The 23,907-nt window shown below is 42.5% G+C and overlaps 1 protein-coding gene across 3 annotated transcripts in view; it reads left to right on the top strand.

The window, feature by feature from the left end:
* RREB1 (ras responsive element binding protein 1) overlaps window positions 1-23,907 on the top strand; it is a 172,409-nt gene that overhangs the window by 108,048 nt on the left and 40,454 nt on the right. For all 3 annotated transcript variants that reach the window (XM_069217317.1, XM_069217325.1, XM_069217310.1), the window contains exons 4-8: window positions 107-208; window positions 3,832-4,040; window positions 9,259-9,348; window positions 9,857-10,020; window positions 23,477-23,621. In XM_069217317.1, coding sequence (XP_069073418.1) covers window positions 107-208; window positions 3,832-4,040; window positions 9,259-9,348; window positions 9,857-10,020; window positions 23,477-23,621 — 710 coding nt within the window. The remainder of the gene's footprint in view (window positions 1-106; window positions 209-3,831; window positions 4,041-9,258; window positions 9,349-9,856; window positions 10,021-23,476; window positions 23,622-23,907) is intronic.

Genomic DNA, 23,907 nt, shown 5'->3' with positions numbered 1-23,907 from the left:
CAAATCTGCATCCCAGTTTCCCTTGAGCAGCCCTGCGGTGTACATTTTTGTGATGCTTTACAGTTGCCTTTCTCATGTCATTTTCTTGTTCAATTCTATTTTCCAGTTTTCGAGAGGGCCAGCGAGGACCAGTCCATTTCCAGGTGCTCTAAAGTAACGGAAGGTTGCAAACCAGAAAAAAAAAACCAACTCCAGCAGGAAAATAGAGGTAAAAGCTTTACTGTGTCCTTCATCAGGCTAGTCCCCACTGTAGAACCTTCTGCCTTATGTCCATGAAGTCCGTTGTCAGAAAAAGCATTCCTGTATCACGCAGTGAAACCCAAGGGACAGTATAATTCACTTTGAGCATATTTTCTATAGATTTTTAGAAATGAGGGCTTCACACCTCGTCATCAAGGTAATTCCTTACACTTCTCTCATCATGTAATACCATACCAGTTTACTCATAATCTTTTTGTATCATCAAGATAGTGTGACAAAATATACATGTATTAATCAGATCATGAAATAATAGGGGTATTCAACATAATGTTTGAAATTCTAGAGTTAGTGTCCCAAGTAGCGGTTGACTTGTCGATCCTTTTAGAGTTAGTAAATAACTTCTGCGCTTAAAAATAGCACAGCATGGAGTATACATGCAGATCCCGTTAGAGTAATATGTTGGTTATTACCATTATTAAGGGCAGGGATGGCCACTGTGGCCCGTTTGAGGCCTTAGTGAGTCATGGTTCTCCCACCGCCACAAAATGGTAAGCAATAACACCGTACACTGCACATCTGCTCTCGATTTGTATGTACGTGTGTATTACATTGCTTGTATTACATTTCTCGAATTTTTATAGTGCATGTTTACCAATTAATTGGTTGCATAGAGCATTTTGGGGCAGAGCCTGTCTGAGGTTGAAGATTTATCCTCTGGAAGAGGCAGTGTTTGCCATGTGGGGTTTCCTCATACAATCTCTGGCCCCAATAAGTGAACACGGCATTAAGCGGGTGTTAGATTTTACCCTGTCTTTGAGTTCGGAATGGATCAGAGATGGGCCTTGGGACTCGCCTCCAAAAACTTGTTTGTTTTAGGATGTTTGTGTTGTTTTTTCAGGGGTGCAATAAAGTGTGGGTGGAGAGGGACAAGGCATGTTTTTCATCCTTCACCTAATGTGCGTCAGCTGTAGATATGTAGTCCATTGTCTGGCAGTTATTATGGACCTCTTATAGCAGAGTGTGGTCAACTGACTTTTCCTTGGTGATTGATTGTGGGTGTAGTTAGTCGATGTTTGCAGTATGTTGCTAGTTGAGCTTGCAGAGGTGTTCTTCAGCTGAAACTTTGGGCTGAGATTATGACTGAAGGATGCATTCTACTCGTTGTACATCTGAATTAAGCTGTGTTCAGTTCAGTAAAGCTCTTGCTCTTTTAGCTGTTTGTAAGTGTTCTGGCTCATTCTCTCTGGTGATCTGCCTGTTGCCCTTGGTCTGTTTTTGTGGTCTCCCCGAGTCCTGGCCTGTGTTGGTGTGAACTCAAGTGATTTCAATTCCTTGTTCTAGATTTTTTCTCTACATATCTTGATGATCAACTAGATTTATTTCTGTTAAAACTTCAGACACAAAAAAAAATTCGGCCTGAAGTCCGAAGGGTCAAAATAAACAGATCCGTCAATTAGGAATAACTTTGACCGTTAAATAGATGAAGCATTAAGATCACTGTTCTGCTATCATGCACATTGATTGATGACTGCAACTGCTTGCATCATTAATTGTGAAAAAACGGCTGATGCATAGCATGTTTATAATACCTGAATTGGAAAATGGTGGTTTGTTTTTCGAGGCAGTGGATTATGGTGCATTATGGGAAGCAGAGTTAGCTTTATTTCGGTTAAAAAAAAAAAATTAAAAAAAACATAAAAGCACATGTGCAAATATACAATAACTATATAATTAAAAACAACACAAAAGGTACAAAACATAGAAGGAATAAGAAACGCACTATTTATTTACCCAGAGAAAATAAATAATCATGATAATTAAACAGGAGCACTTTCAATCAAAATACAAAACCCTGAGTTAAAATGTCCTTGTACATAAAATCATAATGTTCACAGAACAAGACATCAATAATAATACAGCCCTTGCATATCTCATCTGGAGCATCGTGAACACATTAAAATATAGCTAGGTGGCAGTTATAACTTCCTGCTCTTTGTCAATGATCCAGGCTGCGTGCAGAAATGTAACTAAACTAATGACAACCACCTCACGTGTGTCTGCTTTTAGTATCCTAAGAGCTGTCCCAAGGGCTCTTATACCTAGAAGCCTACACATTGGACCAATCCACTTCCTCCTTGGAAGTCTATACGCCACACAAAACAAAGTGCAAAGTTGTTGCAGGGGCACTGCCACAAACTGGACAAACGGTACTAAGGGCTCTGTTTTCTCCCCACCTCACTATACACTCTAGCTTAGGGAGAATCCTGTATCTAAACTTCAGACACAACTGTTTTGGGAAGGAACCCTGAATGACATCTAGAGCAGGCTCATATGCTGGAACAATCTTGTTGCCGAGAAATTGGTCCCCCCTTTACAGTTCTTAATTATTTCACCCCAAAGACCCTGCATCGATCCTTGATTGACTGCCTAGAAATCAAATAGGAATCTATCGGGTTATCCCACAGGTTCTCAAGTGCAAGTGATTTGGACATTTTCTTTATATAGGATAGTGATGCGATCCGTGAATGGCCAGCTGCGCTTAGGAGTTCTCTAAGGGGGGATCTATAAGATCCAAGCTCTGGCTTTGTCCACAATCTGTGCCACAATAGTAAAGGTCTCAACTGCATTGTTAAACAAATGTGGTAAAGGCCCAGATCTTGCAACAAGGGAAGGGCTGGGGTACTAGATGAAAGATTGATTAATTGCTTAATAAACTTGCTCTCAACCACTGAACTCATTTATAGCAGAGTAACCCCAGAGCTCAGCCCCACACATGCCTGCATTATTTAGTTTTGCCTTGACCCTGTATAGCTCTATCACAAGCAGTATACTTGTGGACTTCATTTTTTCACCAGCTTTAGTATTGCCCCAGTCTTCTGCTGCAATTTCTAAACATTTCGGGCTATTTCAGCCTCCCAACTAAGATTATATGAAATGGTCACTCCAAATACACAAAGTTTGAAATTTGCTCAAGTGGCGTATTATGGACACATATTCTTGGTTGCGCAGATTTGTAAGGATTAAACACCGTGTACTTCTTCTTGCTTGCATTCAACTCTAGACTAGCATTAAGAGAGCTGGGCTTCTATCATACACATTGATGACTATAACTAGTTACATCATTAATTCTGATGTAGAGCATGCCAGTCTTATGTGAATTGGAAAATGGTGGTTTGGTTTTTGAGGCAGTGGATTATGGTGCATTATGGGAAGCAGAGTTACTTAACTTATTTTGCAAATACATTATGTAGAAGTTAGCAGCCTGTTTATCGTGGACAGGGAAATGTGGCTGTCTAGTTCCAACAGTAGGCTGACAGTTGTTGGATGCGCTCATTGCCTTGTGGTGCGTGAGACTAACAGCAGTTGTGTACAGTTCCCTTAATAAGAATGTGGCAGTTTGCTATGAGAAACATATTTAATGGTTGCATTATGACATATATGTGTATATATATATAGTGTGGTACAAAAGTTATTAATGACCTTTTATCTGCTGCTAGTGCTTCATATCGTTTGTTCTTAAACTGTTTGCAGTATCTTCTTGAAATATAATATTTACTGTGAGTAATATTTAAGAAAGAATTGCTGCTCTTTGTGTTATGCATCTCAAAGCAATGTTTTCTGACCTTCTAGGGAATGAGCAGGAAGACCCGAAAAGCAACAACCATACAAAAACATCAAGTTTGGCTAGGGTCCCAGAGGGTTCAGACTTGTCCTCCATAAACGCTATGATGACGGCAGTGATGAGCGTGGCACAGATTGCTGAAAACAGCGACAACCCTCAAAATGTCAAGTCCTCTCCAAAGTCTCTGGCACCAAATCGGATGGGCAGGCGGACCCAGGTAAAGAGACCATTCTCAAACTCTGTTAGTTGAAAAAAGTCCACTTGGGTCTGTGACCCGTGCTACGCATGGAGCAGTGCACTGGGCCTGTTGCTATTGGGCTTTATTTATATATATTTTTTGTGGTGGTATGGCCTTCCAGGCACAGCCTCATTGACAAAAAAAAGCAGACAAGCGCTTTACAACTATGTTTTTAGTGACTATGAAACTATATGCGTTTTGCACAGTATGCAAGGTTTGTACAATATAGTGATAAGATAGTAGATACCATACAGTTTGTGGCCTGTGTTCAACTGCCTGTGCTTGCTGATTATTCAAGTTGGAATCATGCAGTGGAGGCCAGCAAAGTTTGTTAATTCCCTTGTCACCCAAGAAAATGAATTCCCTTGTCGCTTTTAAAAAAATAAAGTGGAAGGTGAGGAATTCAGCGGGGTAAGAATTGTACGTGTATTCCCTTTTCTTTCATAAAAGTATGCTTTTCACTGCAGGAAAGAATATCAGGTGTGTGAAAGAAGAGTGGGATGTTTTTAATGAATGAGGACCTGATAAATAAAACTTAAGTGCTTAAAAAGTGTCATCTACGCTTGTAAGTTAAAGATCTGATTTAGAATACCCAGTGGCGGCTCATGTGGTGCAGGCGGGGCAGCGCGTGGGGGGGGGGATTAAAAAATAAATTAATTAATAAAAAAAAACACTTGCTGTTGCGCCGCTCTACTCCTCCGTCTTCATGCTGCAGACATAGGCTCCCACTTTGCCCTGCGGCCAAAGGACCTGTAATTGTTGGTGTTGTACACAAAAGGTATTTTGACAAGACAGGTCAAGATACTCATAGGCGAGACATAAAAGCTGTAAGCAAGAGCTGAAAACAGGAGTCTTTGAAATTAACCATTATGATATGGAGCTGATTACTGACTAGGACTACTGGAGCTCTGGTCGTCAGGGAAACAAACTTGGCATTGCTTGGTCCTTCATCTTTAATAAAACAGGCATTAGCAAAGCCAATAAGTCTGGGTTTTATGTGCTTTAGCAATAAGGTTCTGATGGATGGATGGAGAGGAATGAAAAATAGTCTCTACTGCATTGCAATATCTGCACTCTCCTGAAGGTGGAATGCTACTTCAAACACCAGTAGCATACGGTGAGCGACAGTAGGAAATACATAAATATTCCTCTGGGCTGAGCAAAGATGTAATTGACAAAGTGTCAAGTCAGTGGCTAAAAGAGGTCGGATAAAATAGCCAGTGAATGAAAGGGGTGGAACTAAAGCCCAGTGTATGTGGGGAAACAAAATGCCTGTTCAAACAACTGTGATGTTAAACCAAGACCTAAACATATTGCCAGATGGGTGAAATGCTAAATGTTGCACCTTTTTAGAGACATTTCTGAATGCTCGAAAAACATTTGAAAATTTAAAATTATGCACTTTTGTTGTGCGCAAAATCATTGTCTACTGGTGGATCCGCACTGTGGATATAAAGGGGCATCACAGACGGGGGGGACAAGCACGACGTAGCATGAGGAAAGCCATATTCCCAACTCTGGTGTACACCAGGGACAAAACCCATGACCAGGCAGGCGGCAGGGCTTCTGTGTGTGCTACTGTTAGATAAAAAGAGCCGTGGCCGCTCAGCCCAGATGTGATCCCTGAGCTGGTGTTCCGTGTTTTGACACTGAGCGACAGGTCATGCCCTGCATCCTCTGCTGAGCACTTAAGGCATTTCACGCACTGACATAGCTACTTGCAAGAGTCAACAGCAAGGCACCTAAAAATATTTTCCCCAAAGATTTAAGCTCTGTAGTTAGAATAATAAATGTTCCCGTCTGCAAATATTTGGACGCATCTCTGTGTCCCCCAGGTTTTGACAAACAGCATAAAAATACGACTGCCCCCAAGAAACAAAGACTGGAGAGCTTCAGTGCTTGGAACACTGATCTTCTGTTATGATGCTGGCTTCGGCTCCGCCCCCGTCGGTACCACAGAGGATGTACAAACACGCGCTCCAAGGGACTTGCAACACACACAGTCTCTCTCTCTCTCGCGCTCTCTCTCTCTCGCTCTCTCTCTCTCTCGCGCGCGCTCTCTCTCTCTCGCTTTAGATCTAGTTGTGAGTAGTGCTTTAGTGACTGCTTCCGCAGGTTTCCCCAACCTCCACTGCAGCGTACATGTGGTGGTATGGTGGAAGGTTCGCCTCCGGGTTAATAATCCACCATAAAGTCAATACTTATCTGCCCCAGCCAGCCTCATTGTGTGCATGCTCCCAGCTTCAAGGTGAACCAGCAATTACTCTGACGTTTTTATTCGGTTTGTCGTTTCAAAGGGCAGGCACTTCGCAAGTGGGGTTTTGGCAATTGTTGCATTGTTCTGCTAAGCTGTATCCTTTGGTCAACAAAAAACACCACGGGCAGATAATGTCGCACACGTTGATGCCCGCCAAATTAAGTCCTCTTTAAATGATCTGCTTAAGTATTTTGTTCTTTTTTTTGCTGGGTGCCATCCTTCTGTGTCTGATTTATTTCCCTCCTAATGTTCAGCTCATGTCATACATAGACTGCGAGGAGAGCAGTATCTTACAGAGAGCTGTTCCTGCTGACTAGAAGGTGCCACCATCTAGCTGCCACTGGGTTGAGCACAAGGTCACTAGTACAAGTTCTGGTAGACGCGACCCAGCCTTTCATCTTTCAGCTGTAGATATAATGAGTACTTTTGTCGACCGCGGTTGTTAAATTCACCAGGAGACAGTTTGGCGTCTAGAGTGTACACTGCATACCTGGTCATTTCCTTTTCCTGATTTTGTGAAATAATTCAGTGAGTTAATGTACTGATGCAGAGATCTGTACCTAACCTGCAGGTCACAGCTTGAATTTCAAAAGAGTGGTTGATCAAATATGCACCATAGGGGTCGGTTGCGCCAGGAGACCTTGACATTTTTTCTGTGGATGTAGGTTGTTTTGTTTTTGAAGATATGTTTAGGGATGTGGTGACTAACTTAGCGTGTACCATGTGAAGTCCCCTAGAGACAGAGAGCATGAACCTTTCCATTGTGTGACAGAGCAACGTAAGGTAACTTCCCAGGGGCATGGAAAATATCTGCATCCAGGGATGTGCAGTAGAGTGATAGGTTATAATTTATGAATGACCCTTTCTAAAGCAAGAATGGGTTCCACCTCTTCGGGCTGGTGTAGTGAAACAGTTGTTCGGCTGTGTAGTCGTGGCTTTCTTTACCGTGGATGTTGGTTAATAGGCAGTCACAGTGTTATTTTTCATGGGCACATAAAAGTGATGCAGCTCGGAGAAGTAGTCCATGCAGTTGCAGGAAAGGAGGTTTGGGTCTGTTGCTTTCACAGCTATAGAAATACCATACATAAAACTGAAAGCATTTGGAGTTTCATTGGATGGGGAACTGAGTGGCTTTGCAAGTAGACGGGTGCCCTAAACTGTACATGGCAGTGAGGGTCACGCAGAGAGATCTGTTACCGGATAAAGTACATTGGGTGGTACAACAGAAGCTCCTGGCCCAAATAAGTCACATCTCTGAGTTACATGCACCCACCAGAGCCGAGAACAGCAGTCAGGAGCTAAAAGATCAAAGAAGCCATAACTCAAAGACAAAAAAAAATAAGGAAACCAGATGTAAAAGCACCCTGTGCCCGCAGCAGGCATAAACAAAACAAAGTGTACAAAAAAACATATGAAAATAATTATATGTATCTGACTTCTTTTTGCTCACATTTAGTACTTTCAGTGCATATCTATATCATGGTGCAAAATTCGGAAGCCCCATTTCTTTACAGTTATACGGTAATCAGCAGACAAAGCATTGACTGAGTTTGTCTCTCTTTACATTGGTTTCATGCACACTCATCTATAGCATGTGTTGACTAGCAAGACTCTGAAAACTAGCGATCTGTGATGGACGGTGGTAGCCAGACTCATGGAAGCGTGTTGTTCGGCATTACCTGTCAGTTTGAAATGTAAACATGCTTATATTCTGTCCTTAAAGAAAACATATATCGCAGATGGTATGTTTGGAAACATTGGTATGGAGCTACTTTTCTTTTGGTGAAGCTTCTGGTTGGTATTTATAGCATTGTGCTTTTGTCACTGTTTTATTTTTTTGTCCCTACCTCTGCCACGTATGCTTGATTACCTTTTATTCTTCCGCTAGATGTTGAGTTATTAACCCCCCCTCCAATGCCACACCCCGACCGTAGAAATTTGAAAAGAGGGACTCCCCCTATCTAAATGCACTGAGCATAACTACGAGAGAGAGAGAGAGAGAAGAAAAAAAATGACATATTGTCCGGCCTCAAAGTAGGGTTGTCCCTTCCATTGGTGGTAAGCCTGGGAGAGTCTACCCAATGTTTATATCCCATGTCTAATCTGTCCCCTGGTTGAAACCTTCCCCTAAGACATTTGTGCTAGTGCAACAAAAATTGCAATATAACTCAAGGAAAATCATCAATCTCCATGTGTATATAGTTTCACGAAACACACACCATCTGCAGACCCGCCTAACATCCTCCACATTACTTTTCGAAAAGAGCCCAATTCCGCAACGCACACCAGGTTCATGAAGACCAAGATATTCCCTAAAGCATTTTTTAAAATCTCATAGGGGCTTACATCAGGGCTTCTCATGATGCTATTTTGGGGGAAAAAGTCCTAACTCGGATGTTATTTGTAAATGTAAAATGCAGGCTCTTTTATTTACTTTTTGTTTTCGATGTTGTTGTCTCCGACCTTGTTGGAAACAAGCTCCAATCTGCATAGTTGTTTTAGAATATACTGATTCCAGATCTACGCTTGGAAAAGGGGTTAAACGCGTTCCTGTGAAAGTCTGACTTGCCGCACCCTGAGATTTTTCGATGCCGAGAACTGCCTTGTGGGTGGGTGCGGTCCTGGCAGTTAGAGAGGAGGCCTTATCTCTGGCTACCAGAAAGGGTAACAACATCTACTGCAAAATGCGCAGCTTCTTGCAAACTCCCTGGCAAATTTATGAATGTAGTAATGCTGATACACCCACCAGCTGGTTCACAATGCCACAAAGAACCAAAAACATTCATGCCAGACTCAGTGGCATTGTTATGAAATGCGGTTTAACCTGTTAAAGGTGTTATGTCCCTGAGCTAAAATCAAAATGACTGCTTCAAACCCTGGGGGTGCCAGTCACTGGTTAACTGTGCTCCATTTAGAGATTTCTTTGTTGTGTGTTTGCAGGAAAGTAAAGAAGACAAATCTCCCCACATCTGCCCATTGTGTGAGAAGGTCTGCAGTTCACAACACCAGCTCACCATGCACATTCGCCAGGTATGCTGCCTTGGTTTTGGTGTCCATATTCTGTATTGTACTGTAAAATACAAGGCGATTTTTAAATGAAAGACTACTCAAGTAGAATCAAAACCAATACGTTTTTTTGCTGTAAAATCATCTTTTTGGTGTCAATGTGCCATGGTGAAATTTATTTACAATTTTAGGGTCCTGTGGAGAGTTGCAATTGAAGGCGATAAATGCAGCTGTTTAACAGTAGAAAGTACACTTTCATACACCATTAAGTGTGAGGGAGAAACAGAGGGGATATCAAGTTGAGTTTAGTGGAAGTTTGTTCAAGTTCTTTGCAAATAGACAGAGGGCAAAATGTTAACAATTAAATGCAGATTTTATACAGATAATCAAGTAGGCAGCTGAAATTTTTAGAATAAGGAATGCACAGATTTTTTTCCGTGTATTTTCTGATTTACAAAGAACTGATCATGTTAAGTCACAAACATTTATACCTTATCAGTCCAAGTGTAGCAACATTGTTTCTTTTACTTAGCATAATACCGACACTGGCGGGACAGACCACAGTTGCAGCATCTGCGGGAAATCCCTGAGCTCCGCCAGCTCCCTCGATCGCCACATGCTGGTGCATTCTGGGGAAAGGCCCTACAAGTGCAATGTGTGCGGCCAGTCCTTCACAACCAATGGAAACATGCACAGGTGAGTGATGACTGATGAGCATTTGGTTATGGCCTGAAAGATTGCAACAACAGTTTGCTACACTTTATTGTTAGGGGTTTTAAGCAGTACAAGTCATTGCCTTCAACGTTGAAGTTATTGGAAGAAATAAAGAAGCTCGATACTGTGCTCTGAATGGATTGTCCTGCAATCCTTTTTGGTTACCACATTTCTAGAAGATGTCGGTCTGAGTGAATAGATGCATACTGGGGCTGAAACCTTTGGCAAAGTGACTTTTGTTTGCAAGTAACCAGTAGTGGTTCTGAGTAATCATGAGCATGCTTCTCCTCTTTTAAGGTCGTTACATTGTAACTGCAACTTCTCCCTTCATTTATATTACAATTGTTTTACTTTCATTTCATATTGTTCTTTAATTTGCTATATTTATCTCAAACATGTCAACTGAAACCACGTTAAAACAATAGTCTGCTTCTTAAAGAGGAGTAACAAAGTGAGACAAATCTGGCTCATGTTGGGAAGCTTGATGTTACTCTTGGTGGGCACCAGGAGTTGATGGAGTGTAAAGATATACACGGTTTAAAATCTGTGTGGCGCGTACAAAGGCGTCAAATGCTGGTATTAATTTCTGTGCAGCTAAACTAACGACTTCGACATGGAGATAATGAATGTCACCCATTATTTGCCACCCTTAGCCTAAACCAGTGTATAATTCCCTTCTTATTTCTGTAACAGGGCATACTGCAACCCTTCAAGAATTCCAGTATTGCCCCTTTGGCATACCGCCAGATCGTACACTGTCACTGAAGTGTTCTAACAAAGCCAGTCACTGTGGGAGGCCACCATGCTGACCACAGTGAATATTTGGTCATGTTCTACAACGAGAATTAGGTTCATCATTCTGGAGAAATTAACCCTTGCACCTGCGTGTTATTTTTTCACAGACTGTATAACCCCAGGTGCAGTATGTGCTTAGACCCAGTAACAAATGAATGGAGAGAAAAGTGAAGGGACACCCTGCACATGAAACTCTCTGAACGCTGTCAAGAAAAGATGTGGGGTTTATATTTTCCCCAGGGGAATAAGAGGTGGCAGGCACCTGTCCTGGAGCCCTGGCCCAAAAGCCTAGATTGGAGCATGGCTGTGGAAAGATTGGTGTGTGGAACTTAGGGCTGCCTAAGAATTTTGAGAAAATGTGGAGCCGTTGGAAAGTATTTAGAGATCTTAACGGGATAATGGGAAGAAGGCCAGAATCTTATGGAAGGGACTGAGGGAGTGGTAACCTTCACTAGTGTTCTCCACTCTGAGGCGGCAGCATCGGGGGCTTGAATGGACCTCTATGGACTAAATATCTGTTTCTGTCACAACCATCCACAGAGAACTAACAAATGAGTTTATGAAATGTAAAATTTATTATTTTGGATATGTATACCTATTAAAGACAATACAATGTTAAAAATAAAACTGAATATTCTGTGTGTACTCTTAATGCAAAACTGTGCAGGAATAACCAAATCTAGCACAGTGTCTTGTGAACAGTAACTTGAAGTTTGGGCGTGCCCTCTAAAGCACAAAATATCAGTTTGCGTTATGGTCATTAAGTGGGATATTGTTGTCAGTGTAAGTACCGTAGATCTGCTGTGGTAAGTTTTACGGAACTCTCATTGCTGTGGTTCTGATCTGTGGCATGCTAGGTTAATATGTGAATCTCTGCAAGTTGTGCAGCATTTTAACACTGCGTTTAGTCAAGCAATGCACATCTTACTGGTATTGATCCAAGGGTGATTGAGAAGATGGAATGGCAAGGTCCAAGCATTCATCCTAACAGTGCAGTGCTTGAATTGAAAGTAGAGAGGCTGCTGCCAAAATATTTGTTTTCAATTTGTAGTGGACAACTTATTGTATGCGGAACTGAAAGTATCGTGAATGAGATGTGTGGTCCTTTAGCACACTACAGTAGCAGTGGACACTGCTCAGATGTCAGCACAACAGGACCCCAGAAGCCAATAATTTTTGGAGAAAATGAATCTGTAGGGAATCCCTGGCTATGTGCAGTGCCTGATCTAGCAAAACGGAGGGAATGCACTGAATGGTAACACCAGCATCATCTTTTGAGCAATATCTCTCAATATTTTCTGCAAATTCAATATGACAAGGGCATATAAGTGGAGCTGTCCGTGGTTAGGAGGCACGTATCTCGAGTTTGAGACCCTCTGACACCAAGACCTTTCAAATTCTGCTTATTTCTAGAGTAGTGGTGAATCGGGAGAAGTGGTCAATCAGCCTCTGACACACGAGAAGTTTGAACTCCCATCCAATAGTCACCTCAGTGTTGTCTGTGAGTACTTTTAATTGTCCCTTATGAAAAACATTCATGGAAATGCACCAAACTCTCATGATTTGACTTAGAGCAGAACTCAAGACACCCTTCTTCCAGTAAATAAATATAGGAAAACATGGTGCATTCTTTTTTGCTCTTCATGCCAGATGGTACAACTACAAGTGCCAGCAGTATGGGCAGAGTCATAGGTTCTCCATCAGTCAGTCACATATTTTCTCCCGATTCCAAATAAAAAAAATAAAAAAAAGAATCCTCTTACAGTAGGAGTTGTTTTGTGATTATTGTAACACCAGTCTAGACGTGTTAGCCGTGTATGCCAATCACTTGTAGTTTTTGTTCCAGGATCAGGATAGATTTCTTTGACCTCCATTGGACTTTTAACTTAGGCTACAAACCCCCTCCAACCTTCTATTTGCCAGGCTTTAGTACTCGGTTTTAAGGAACTAGCTATTCATGTAAAGTTTTGTGCATCTAACTGCAAGATCTTTAGGATAACTTTGAAAGGCTCAGTTAAAAAAGACAGTGGTTTTTGTTCGGTCACTGAATCCTGACTCGAAAATTCAACCCATTTAGTTTACCTTTTGGTTCTGAATGGGTCTGCAGTAGGCTACGTGGATGAAAGGGACACTCGAGTATTGTTGCTGATAATCTGGCTCATGTGAATACCAGCATGGTTGAAAATACTTGTTGGTGCGCAGCAGTAATAGAGCTGCTGAAAGCCATCCGAACCCAATGGCAGAAAAAAAAGCGATCTGAGATGGAGTTTGTATTTTGATGCATTAACGAGTCACCTTGAAACCTATTTTTTGAAGAAAAAAAAAGTGACATGAGTTGCGCCCAGCTTGTGAATACCAGAAGCTCCAAATATTGTTACAGTTAAGTAATGTTTTCTTTATCTAATTCAGTCAAACGAAACAATTTTTGATGAACTTTTCTAGGTGTTCCTTCATGTTTAAAGTGGGATCTGAATTGTGTTTGGGCTTTTTGACCGCATCCCATTTTGAGCCATTGGCTTCCTAGTTTTAAAAAAAGGCACTCTACCTTAGAAGCCAGCTATTTTTCTGGAAATTTCCTCTGTAACGATAAACAATGCTCATGGGTTTGTTTCGGTGTCTTGCACGAGTGTTAGCATGAAAACCACGGGTACATTTTTTGCTTCCCAAAAGTTCATTCCTATCAAGGACATTTGAAGGACAGGCACATTACTTTGGGTTCTGCTGTAGAATATTGAAGAGTGTTCAGTCACAAACCTGTCTCCACGTCCTTCCCAGACAATTTTACTTGGAAATGGGTTTCGCAACTTGAAAAGGAAGCGAGTTAGTCATCCACTAGTAGCGCTGGTACTTTTAGTTCATTGGTTCTCTTTTGCTGTTTCTGTTCTTTTACCACCACCCACCGTGCTGTGGCCAACTTAGTCCTAAATATCGCTTCGTTAACTATTTTGCTTTATTTGTTTAGTACATTGTACCTTCATGCATAGCATTAGCAGCATCTTCACAGAACCTTTTATAAACAAAGGTCGGGTGCAAAATATCCGTCTGTGCCCTTGTGTTAACACAGTCGGTATACAATGGTACCTCATGGGAGGTGTGTTCTTCACGTAAAGGAAGTGTATCTGCAGCAGTGACTGGATGAGTGCAAGCTGCATGTAAAAGATGCAGAATTGAGACACGTGTGTTGGCTCTTACTCTCCCCTCTCTATACAGGTGTACCCAAGATGCTCGAAGTACATGTGTTGGTGCGAGGTAAACACGAACATGCACACAAGTTGAACTGTTGGCGTGAAGCGTTGGTGGTTACTTTTGATTTTGTGCGGTGGGCTTGCTCCAATGTGCCTTAATGCCAGACAAACCATCATTCGCACAGTGACTGAAGAAGACATTGGTACGCCAGTCATCCTTCCTCTTTCATTGCTGCTCGTTTCGTGGCTCTGAGCGCTTCAGGGCCGGGGCGTTGCACGTCCAGGAACGTCTACAGTGCGGGCAGGTCGCCTCTGACAAAGGTATCCTGCGCGCAAAAGCCCCACTGCGTTCCAGGCGCCATGGCGCAGCATATTCCGAGAGTGCCGGGCTGTTTTTGTTGTTCAGTCCCCCCCCCCCCCCCCCCCTCGCCCCCATATTTATCTCCCAAGAGGAGCTGGGTTAAGAATATTTTAATGAGTTAGAACGTGAAATAGCTGAAGGGGCCGCTGAAAGTACCAGGCGGGCTTTTCAGCTGTGCAAGATGAATTGCGCATGGAAAGCTCTCCCTCCCTCCCGCCTGTGCACATGTCGGTGCCTGCGCCGGGCAGGAAACGGGGGTGGAGACAGCGGAGGGAAATGTCTGCAGGATGCAGCGCAGCATCACTGACACAGCTCCCCTGCCCAGGCTGCAAGATGTTCACAAATGTTTCCATTTAGTGCTCGTCTCCTGGCCGCGCTGGAACAATGGGGCTGCGTCGGGCCTATCCCAGTGCAAAACCCGAGAGCAGCTGAAGACAAACACGCAGGGAGGCTTCCTTCTCTAAAGAAAAAAATATGGCAACTCTTGGCAGGACGATGTCCTTTTCCCGCTGCATTGCTGTGTCTCTGCATTGTGTTAGATGCTTGCTTCCTGAAGTACATTTTCCCAGCGAACAAAAAACACCCAGGCGCAACCTGCTCGACCTGTTTCAGTGAGCGTGCTTAAACTGGCAAACAATGTGACCCTATTTAGTCAAATTATTTTTCTTAAACTGTTTAAACGTAAAAAAGGTCATTTTTTTGTCGGCGAGCTTGGTGTATCGTTAATTTCGCTTCTTCAAAATAGCTTGTAAAATGATTTCTTCTACAGAAACGCTAGGTGTTCCTCATGGAGTCGTTCATCTTTTTCCTGATGAAGACCAGGAACATCAAGCTGTACTGGGTACGGTTTGTTGTGAGCCAGCTGCACTGAGAGAGTCATGTCGTGGGCCCTAGGCCCTCATGCTGACTAAAGGACCACAGGGACACGTAGGTGTACTGTGTAGAACTGGCCATGAGCACGTGCACTCGGACTCCTTTTAGTGGCAGGGTCACCTGACCAGTGACGCCTGTGTTGGATGGGTGTAAAGTCCAGCCCTCAAGGAGTGGCTGGCTAACAAACACTAGACTGTGTCCATTAGGACACTACAGGTCACTGAAAATGAGTTGCGATGAGCGCTCGCGTTTACGTAGTCACTTGCTCAGGTCTTTGAGTGAAGGAACATTTAGAGTCGAAGCCTTTTCAAAAGATGTATCTACTGAATTGTTTGCTATAGCCAGAGTAGGTGGCACTGACTCATTAAGGCACTAGTAGGCAGCTGCCTAGGGTGCCACCAGCAAGCTAGCTCAAAAGTACTAAAGAAACATCAAATCTGGTCCCTTTGGCAGGGGAGGGAAAGCAGCCTGTTTTGTTGCTTACCTTACCCCACCAGTGGCATAGCCAGTATGTTATGGGCCGTAGTGCAAGGAAGAAAATGGGCCCCTGACCGCTGTTTGAACTGTATGTAAGATCCAGCAATAACCAGGGTTCAGTGGGTCTGGGCCTCGGTGCCACTGCACCTGCTCCACAAAAGCAGGCTACGCCCCTATACCCCACATAATTTTCCTAAAGCTTTGCTTCAAACCTGCAGTTCCTGTTGCTGATTGTGTAAGTGAACTAGGAAAACTGACTCATCCGATAGGAACAATTATGTCATTCCAAACCCAAGGTGTCTTTGTTTTTTGTGAGCTGGAGTATTTTTCTCCTTTCCTTAATATTTAAAAATTCAGTTTCACAAAATGTAGGGTCGAGAGTCAATCATTTGTTTCTTGAAAATGCCTGGAATTGTATGGCAGTGCCACTTAGTGGGGCCTCCCTGATTCATTAGTACTTTCCATCCTGTCAGCACTGAAAGTGCATGTTTGAGGTGTGTTATAGTGTTACAGTGGCTTGTGCTTAGCTTGAGCTGCTGACCGTACAACTAACCCGATGCACAAATGCTGTTCCAAGTTTATAAACCGGTGCATCGACCTCTGACCATTTTGAGCGGCAGTAGTTTCTCACAGGTGCGGACTGCAAGCTTTGGTCTGCACCTAATGGCAGCTTTCAGACCCCCTGCAAAGGTCATAGGGTTCGGTGGTATTCCTGTTGCATTATCTTCGGTGCTCCAACTCTTAGCGGGATCATAGATTTCAGTTCTGACTTAGCTGATTCAACCGTTCATCTTTCTGAAGTTTATAAAATGAATGCAGTTAGAGCTAGGTTATAATAAAACAATCAAAAAAACCTTGCACTGGTGAAAAAGCCATTGTGTTTCCATGTGCACCCTTTTTGCTCCCTGTGTAATGCAGAATGGAGCGGCAGGGAGAGCTTTGGGGAAACAGTTACGGTTTTTGCAGTTTCCATAACAAGTGAACAAGATATATTTCCCACACTGTTCAAATGTAAAATAAGGGTCTGTGTTTGGGGTGAAATCCAGTAGTTTAGTGTGTACGAGCGTGTAAAATCACAAACTCGGTTTGTGTAATTTTAAAAAATGTTATTGATTTTTATTGTTTTGTTAAAATCTCACGATCATTTCAAATAATTTATCAGCCTTACTTTATCTAGGTTTTTTTTTTCTTTTCCGCCATGGTGCAGAAATCTTTGTGAAATGGACTGGAAGAACATCTGCCTGCTCCAGCCTGCATAACGCAAACAGTAAAATGGTGCAACACGGTTTGCCCCATGTGTTTGCACAATTGCTAGGTTTCTATTATTCTGTGATTTCTGTTGTTTTCAAGAACAAAGAGTTGGAAATGCTGTGGTAGCAGTCTTATTCCAACAAAAGTTATTTTCGCTTGATGACAGATCTGTCCTACAATTGTTTTTTTTTTTTTTTTTAATTCAAAGGACAGTGCTTTCATCGATGTCTTACGTGAAGAATACAAAAAAGTGAGGGCTGGAATGCTTGAATTAATATCTGCCATATGTATATATTAAGAACCGCATCCCCCTCCGCTGTTTACTTTTGCCCACCATGCTACCTCAGATTAAACTCAGCCATATGCATAAGGTAGAAGAAAACAGTTCTTGTTTTTTTTTCTGACCAGTGCCACTGTACAAAATTACACAAGGTGAACTCGCTGAGAAAAAATCTGCATATTTTTTCAGCTATGCTACATTTCTTAAGTGAAAATAATCTCCTTGTTGAAAATTATTTCATGGAGTTCACATAAACTTTGCAGAAGTACGGGTAAAGTGGAATACTTTACACATGTGCAAAAGTGGTGTAAAGAGAAAATGTCTCTAGAGGAAAAGAACCTTCACGCACCCCTTACTCATACCCTTTCTTAGACTGGTTTGGAAACCCTCATTTGTCTTCTTATCATCCTGTTGGAGTGACTGCAACATGGATGCATCCGGTTCCTCCAAGCTGTTTGAGCCCCCTCACAGACAGACTTGCTTGTGGCTGCCTCAGGAAAAAAAAAAGGCCAACATTTTCACCTGCGTACCGTAGAACAGCTCACTGCCCTCAGTGGGACCTGTCAGAGACTTCTTTGAAAAGAAATATATTTCTCTAGGGGTTTCTCCTATGGTTTTGAGCTGCACCACATACCAAGGAAAGAAGTACGGTTTTGCAGATGCATTCTCTGGTGTTTATGGTTGGTGAACAATTGTACACAGATGTATATTTAGAAACCATAACCGTTTTTCAAGACAAATAACTGAAATAGAGTGTGAAAAACCAACATTGCACTAACGTGACTTGTAGCAGAGATGTACAAGAGAACGTCAGCTCACAAAAGGGATCAAGAGGAAACAAAATGTGAAACAGGAAATCCCACTTGCACAGAGTCATATGGACATTATGCTGAGTGCTTCCTACCACAAGAGGAAGATCTGCAGAATGAACAGCACAATGTTACACAAACAACCACAACAGGCAAAGAGGCTTTTTTGTCTGTGTCCTTCCCCTTGTGGCCATGTGTGAAACATCATGTAGTGATAGTTGCAGCACACTACTAGGAAGGCACGGATAATTTGTAGCCACTGGGAACATGCAAAAAAGGAGGAGGGTGTGTTCAGTTTCCTTTACCAAAAAGCATACTTTGCTATTATAATACTGTTGAAAAACGGATTGTGATGGACTTTTTAGTCCGATCACTCGAAATCACTGCTTTTCCCCAATGGAAGGATGCAGCATCTGTCAAGGGACTGAATGCATGCTCTGCATGTCTGCTATTTTCCAGCAGTTTAGATTGATGGGGCAGAGGAGGACAGGCTTCTATGATCTTTCATGTCAGGGGAGAGTGTAAGTAATGTAATAAGACATATTACTGCCCACAATTGTCTTAAGGAGATTAGAAATGAGGAACTAAAAATGGTCGTCTTTATTGCTTTCATTGCCTTTTTGCATTTTAGGCTTTTGACAATGAAGCAGTAAACTCTAAAGAAAACCAATAGATCTGGACGAGGACTTCACATTCTTTTGGTTTGAATTGCTAATGAGAAAAAAGGAATATCTGGGCACATAGAAACTGCCTTCTGAATTACTTTACATACTGAAGAAGCGGCTCGGACATATATACTTGTGCCGGAAGACCTCATGTCAGTGCTTTGCTGGAGAGCTGGATCAAGCTAAGTGAAAATGGGAATGTGACCATGTTCATTGTAACCAGCCCACACCTTGTTGGAGTCTTCTAGCTAGTAGTTCAGCATGCTGTAATGCAACTCTCCTCCATAGTTTTCTGTCGATGCCCTGCAGTCCTGACTTTTAGGCCTAGTTATGCAGAATGTATCCTAATCACCTTGTCTACTAGTGAGACATCTTGTGGTTTTAGGTCTTGTCATTTGCCATGTAAAAATATCCAGCTTTCCCCCACCATTTTCATCCTGCCGATTTACGGGCAGTGATCTGCGTGACAGGTGCTGCTGCACCTGCTGCACCCACGGCACTGAGGCATTGACGACGGCTCCATGTCGAGCCGTAGGCAATGTCCCGGCCCTGCATTCTGCTGGGACGGCTGGCGGAAGCAATGTTTCCGCCTGCCGCCCCAACAGAATGTTCGTAATGCTGCCGGGGCGGTCTCAAGGGGGCTGGCGGTCTATGGAAAGACCACCAACATGAACACGGTGGTGTTTACCGCTGTGTTTATAATGTCTCCCTATATCCATCTCTATGGATGTTTATAGTCTTACGACAGTAGCAACATGTTATGTTTATCAGAAACTCCTGCTGCGTGGGTTTTATGGAACTAGCAAGACAAATACATTGGCGATGTCCACCGTGACCGCCTCTTTGCATGTCTATAAGTATCATTATTTTCTCGAGAGTCTCCTCTTTAATGCAGAGCTAACCTCTGTGCAGTGCGCTGCTGTTTGCCTCTGCATTGACTGAACAGTGACCTTTCTTTCAGGAGCAGTATTAAAATACAGCTCTCACTGTAGTTGTGGATCTATTTTTCATTCCTAAAATGTACTGCTATGCTGCCGTTTCTTACTCTGGGAAGACATTTGCCTCAAAGTGAACCTCAAAGTAGTAATTTCCTAGTCCTGACGTTATTTTTCTCTGGATTATCCCCTGCAGTTTGTCAGTGCAGCATGTGAAGGGTCAAGTTAATTAGATGCCTCTAAGTAACTGTTGTCGCTGGCATCTAAGTCGAGCAGGGATCGAACAGCGACATGCAATTATGAGTTTTCAGGGTTTGACAAACACATTTTTAACTCGGAATGCCACGGGGCATTCTCATTCAGTATAAATTGCACAATAAATATTTGCAGTTTGGTTTTCTGTTGCCCTTTTATATCTGAGGAATCAGCATGTGATAGTGTTTCATTCTCCTTTCTTATTTTTGACGCTTGTTCTTATATTTAGTTGGTGTTTTAGTATGCTAATTTAGACCTGTTTCTAAGAAATCTTTTAAAAAGATCCTTTATCAGTTAACATTTTCCCACACTTAAGACCATTTGGTTTTGCAGCATAAACCGATGTTAGATTCACATGCGGTACCTTATTCTGCCTTGTAGTGGGTTTTGCTCCTTGCTTTTCTCTGCTTTCAAACGCAGTTAAGGAATTTAAGATATTTTAGATATGTTGTGGAGCATTGTGAGCTTAAAGTCAATGTCAGCGTGAGTCCTCCTGTCAACACCCAAAAACCTTAAATTCATGTTATCAAGATGCTTTTCCGAGTGCAACCAATTAATGGCAGAATAATGCACCATAATCAATAATAGTTAAACTTCAGAAAATAATGTTACAGGTAAGTAACATTTTTCCGTTTGCGTTCTTCAATGAGCTGTTGTGGGCATTGTGATTGACATGGGCAGCATGCGCTGACCATTGGAAGTGTGTGTTCGGTTATGTTTGCCATCATGCCTCTGAACCAGCCTTTCAATAGACCAATAAAAATAGCAATGTTTCACACTGAGGATACACCTGTAGATCCTTTAATTCTCATCAGTATATATGGTCGCATTTGAATTCCCATGAGATTTCCTCAAGAAGATGAGGAGCAGTTCCCGTCAACAATATCTCCAAGAAATGGGAATGTGTTCAAATTGAAATGTGTGTTTTTCACTCCAGCATCTTCAGATCAGTGTGGCAGCTTTCAGTGGCTGATCAGGGCTCAGCTGGTATTGCCAGAAACACCCCAATATTGAGGATGCCGATCAAAGATATTAAAACCATGAATGCTGCTTCTAGGAAAGGCTGAATTGACAAATTCTCAGAGATGAGTTGGTCATACTTGGGCATCGACCAAAAGCAAATGCATCTTAGAGGCCTTGTTATGTCTGTTGTGTGGCCCCCATAGTTGCTCGATGTAACCATTGAGCGGAAATTCAGAGGAAATATGTGCAGATGACAGCTTTAAAGGGGGTGCTCAGGGAAGGTTGGGATGAATTTGCTCTGCGGGGTAGGTGAAAATAGCACTACATTTTCGTTTGGGGGTGGGGGGCTATAATCCTGAGCAGGTACGATGTGAAGCCACATAAGGGTCATCCACTGCTATGACTGTGTGATCAAGAAAAAAAAAAGAAAACAACAGAAAGTAAGGTAATTTCTACCTTGCTGTGGACATCGAAGAGAACGGTTAAGCAGGAGTCTGAACAACTGAATGATCTAAAACACGCAGCATGTAGTATGTTGAAGCTGAGGCTCAGAATTGAGGCAGATGCCATCTAAACAGATTTTCTGAAAGGTGTGAAAAGATATTAAACGTGAGCATAATGTGATCGTATGGGGGCACAGCAAGACCAATAGTGTAGAGGAGCTGAAAGTGTGCCACAGACCCTAGCAGGCAGGAGGAGACCACTGTTTTAAGGGGACATAGCAAACAAACACACAAGAAAACAGCCTAATGTCAGGTTGCAATATTCATAGGATATTCAGTGAACAAGAGAAAGTTTGGCCAGGGCATCTTTTTAGATATATTTGTAAATTTACCTCGGCCGTGGTTCCCTGAAACATGAAAGTACAAGCAGGTCAGATAATGTCAAATGTAACTGAGTGAATAGAAGGGCCCTAAGAACGACCTGGATATCCAAAGGGGCTGCAGAGCTGCCCCTCCATTTTAGCCCATGATAGACACCTGAGGTACAAGGTAAAACACTGATACCTACAAAGAGTAAGAGCCATCAAGTGCGAAGAAGTGAATAGTATTTACTTCTTCCTACACTACCATTCCTATTGTATTAACCTACAGAGTACTACCCCATATTAATATGTGCCAGTCTCATGGGGTATCTATCTCATCTTCGGAATGAATTTCAAAAATTGTACTTGCCCACGTTTCCCCTACCGACCTCTCACCTAGGCTTCCAACATACTCCTATCTACTCTGCAGTAAACGTTCCATGTATCTATACCTCCCTTTTTGCAGAGAAGCCTACCTCTGCAAGGGAAAATCTCAATTAAAGTACCCACACGTCCAACCAGAACTGAGCAGAAACATAACACTGAAAATCAAGTAGATCGATAGATTAGCTGCAGAAAGAATCTAAAATATATTTCCCCAGCAGTCACGTTTTTGTCTTCATTTGACATATGTTTGTAATGTGCTTCAAATGCCCTAAAATAAGGTTTAAAAAAGAATGTGAGAATTCGTAGAGATCACCATACTATAACCATTGGGTGCATGATGGTTACGATCTTAACTACAGTCATTGGGATTTCAGGTGTTACAGGAAGAAGACGGTTTTCAGAGCCTTTACTGAAAAGTTTGGTCTCCGATCTTCCCTAGTTCGTTGGGAGTGGGTTTTACACTTGGACCCCAGGGAAGGGTGACTGTGGCCTATGGCAGTGTAGTGGAATGATGAGATACTACCGGGCGAAGGTGTATGATAGTGGAGAAGTGTGGCTCAATGGTTAGAGTGGCAAACCCTGATGCAGAAGTCTGGCCCGGGACCAGGGTTCAATTCCCGCCTGGCGGTTCTTGGGCTCAATTTCCTCTGACCTGATAATTCTTGCATCGGTGCCTAATCTAATTCATGGGTCCCACTCTGTAACTCTGGGCAATAGCTTGCTTAATCTCCACAACGGCCCCAACAGCGCTGGGATGCCTGGCTTCACCTTGGAGGTTGCCCAGGAGTGGGCACCTCACAGGGAAAAAGCCAGGAGGGGTTCCACAGTGGTATGCGTACAGCGCCTTGAGACCCTAACTGGTGAGTAATGCGCTATACAAGTATGAAGTTTACAGTTTATGATTTCCGTTGTCACTTAAAATGCTTGTGTTGAACTTCTCTCCAGTACTTGCAGGACGAGGTCTTCAAATACATGTTTGTTTTATTTATGTAGTTTCCTGGTTTATCACTGTACTTCAATACAGAATTAGCTGGCAATTGCGTTCAGGTGCAGTCTGGATCAATGTCACATTTTAGAATTTCCCAGCTAGCATATGACATGTTAATCAGATGTCTAACTTGATTAACTTTCACTGAGGCTTATAGAAGAGAAATTGGAGTTAAAATATTGCTTGTCTCTTTCAAGCATGTGCACGTCGATTACTCTGCATGCTTTAAGCAAAAATAGTTTGTGACAGGTTATGGATGTTTTATGGTGCTTTCAGTTTTAGTTTACTTGGATTATATATTGAACAAGACAATCATTTTATCTGTTTTACATTGAGTGCAAAGTTGGATTTTCTTGCATGATTAAAGGATTGCTTGTTCTAGTTTCACCCCAACCTCTCTTTCGTCCAGGCACATGAAGATACATGAGAAGGAACCTGGCGTTCCTGTGAGTGCCAGCCCACCATCTCCCCCAAAACGGCGAAGGCTTTCGACCAAGCGTAAGCTGAGTCTTGACACCGAGATGGAGAAGGATGAACCAAGCCCTGCAAAAAAAGTAATTGTGAACGATCGATGCAGTGATATAACAAGCCAGATTTTCTCAATCTACATTAGCCCAGGTTTCCTTTTATGCGCTTGTCTTGTTATTTTTAACAAATGTTCCTGTTCGTATGATATACAAAAACATGCAGACTGTTGTGCATACCTGCAGACTCTCATTACCCATGACGTCACTTGGAAGACTGTGTTATTCTACCTCTGCGTACTGCTATCATTAGTTTTCAAGTGCAGGTATCTCCTTTGGAGCGATCCAGCGAATGTGTGAAGATCTACAGTTCACT

This window comes from Pleurodeles waltl, chromosome 2_1 (genome assembly GCF_031143425.1).
Source record: "Pleurodeles waltl isolate 20211129_DDA chromosome 2_1, aPleWal1.hap1.20221129, whole genome shotgun sequence".
NCBI lineage: Eukaryota > Metazoa > Chordata > Amphibia > Caudata > Salamandridae > Pleurodeles > Pleurodeles waltl.
The sequence above is the reverse complement of the archived record's forward strand: the minus strand, read 5'-3'. Positions and strand labels throughout refer to the sequence as shown.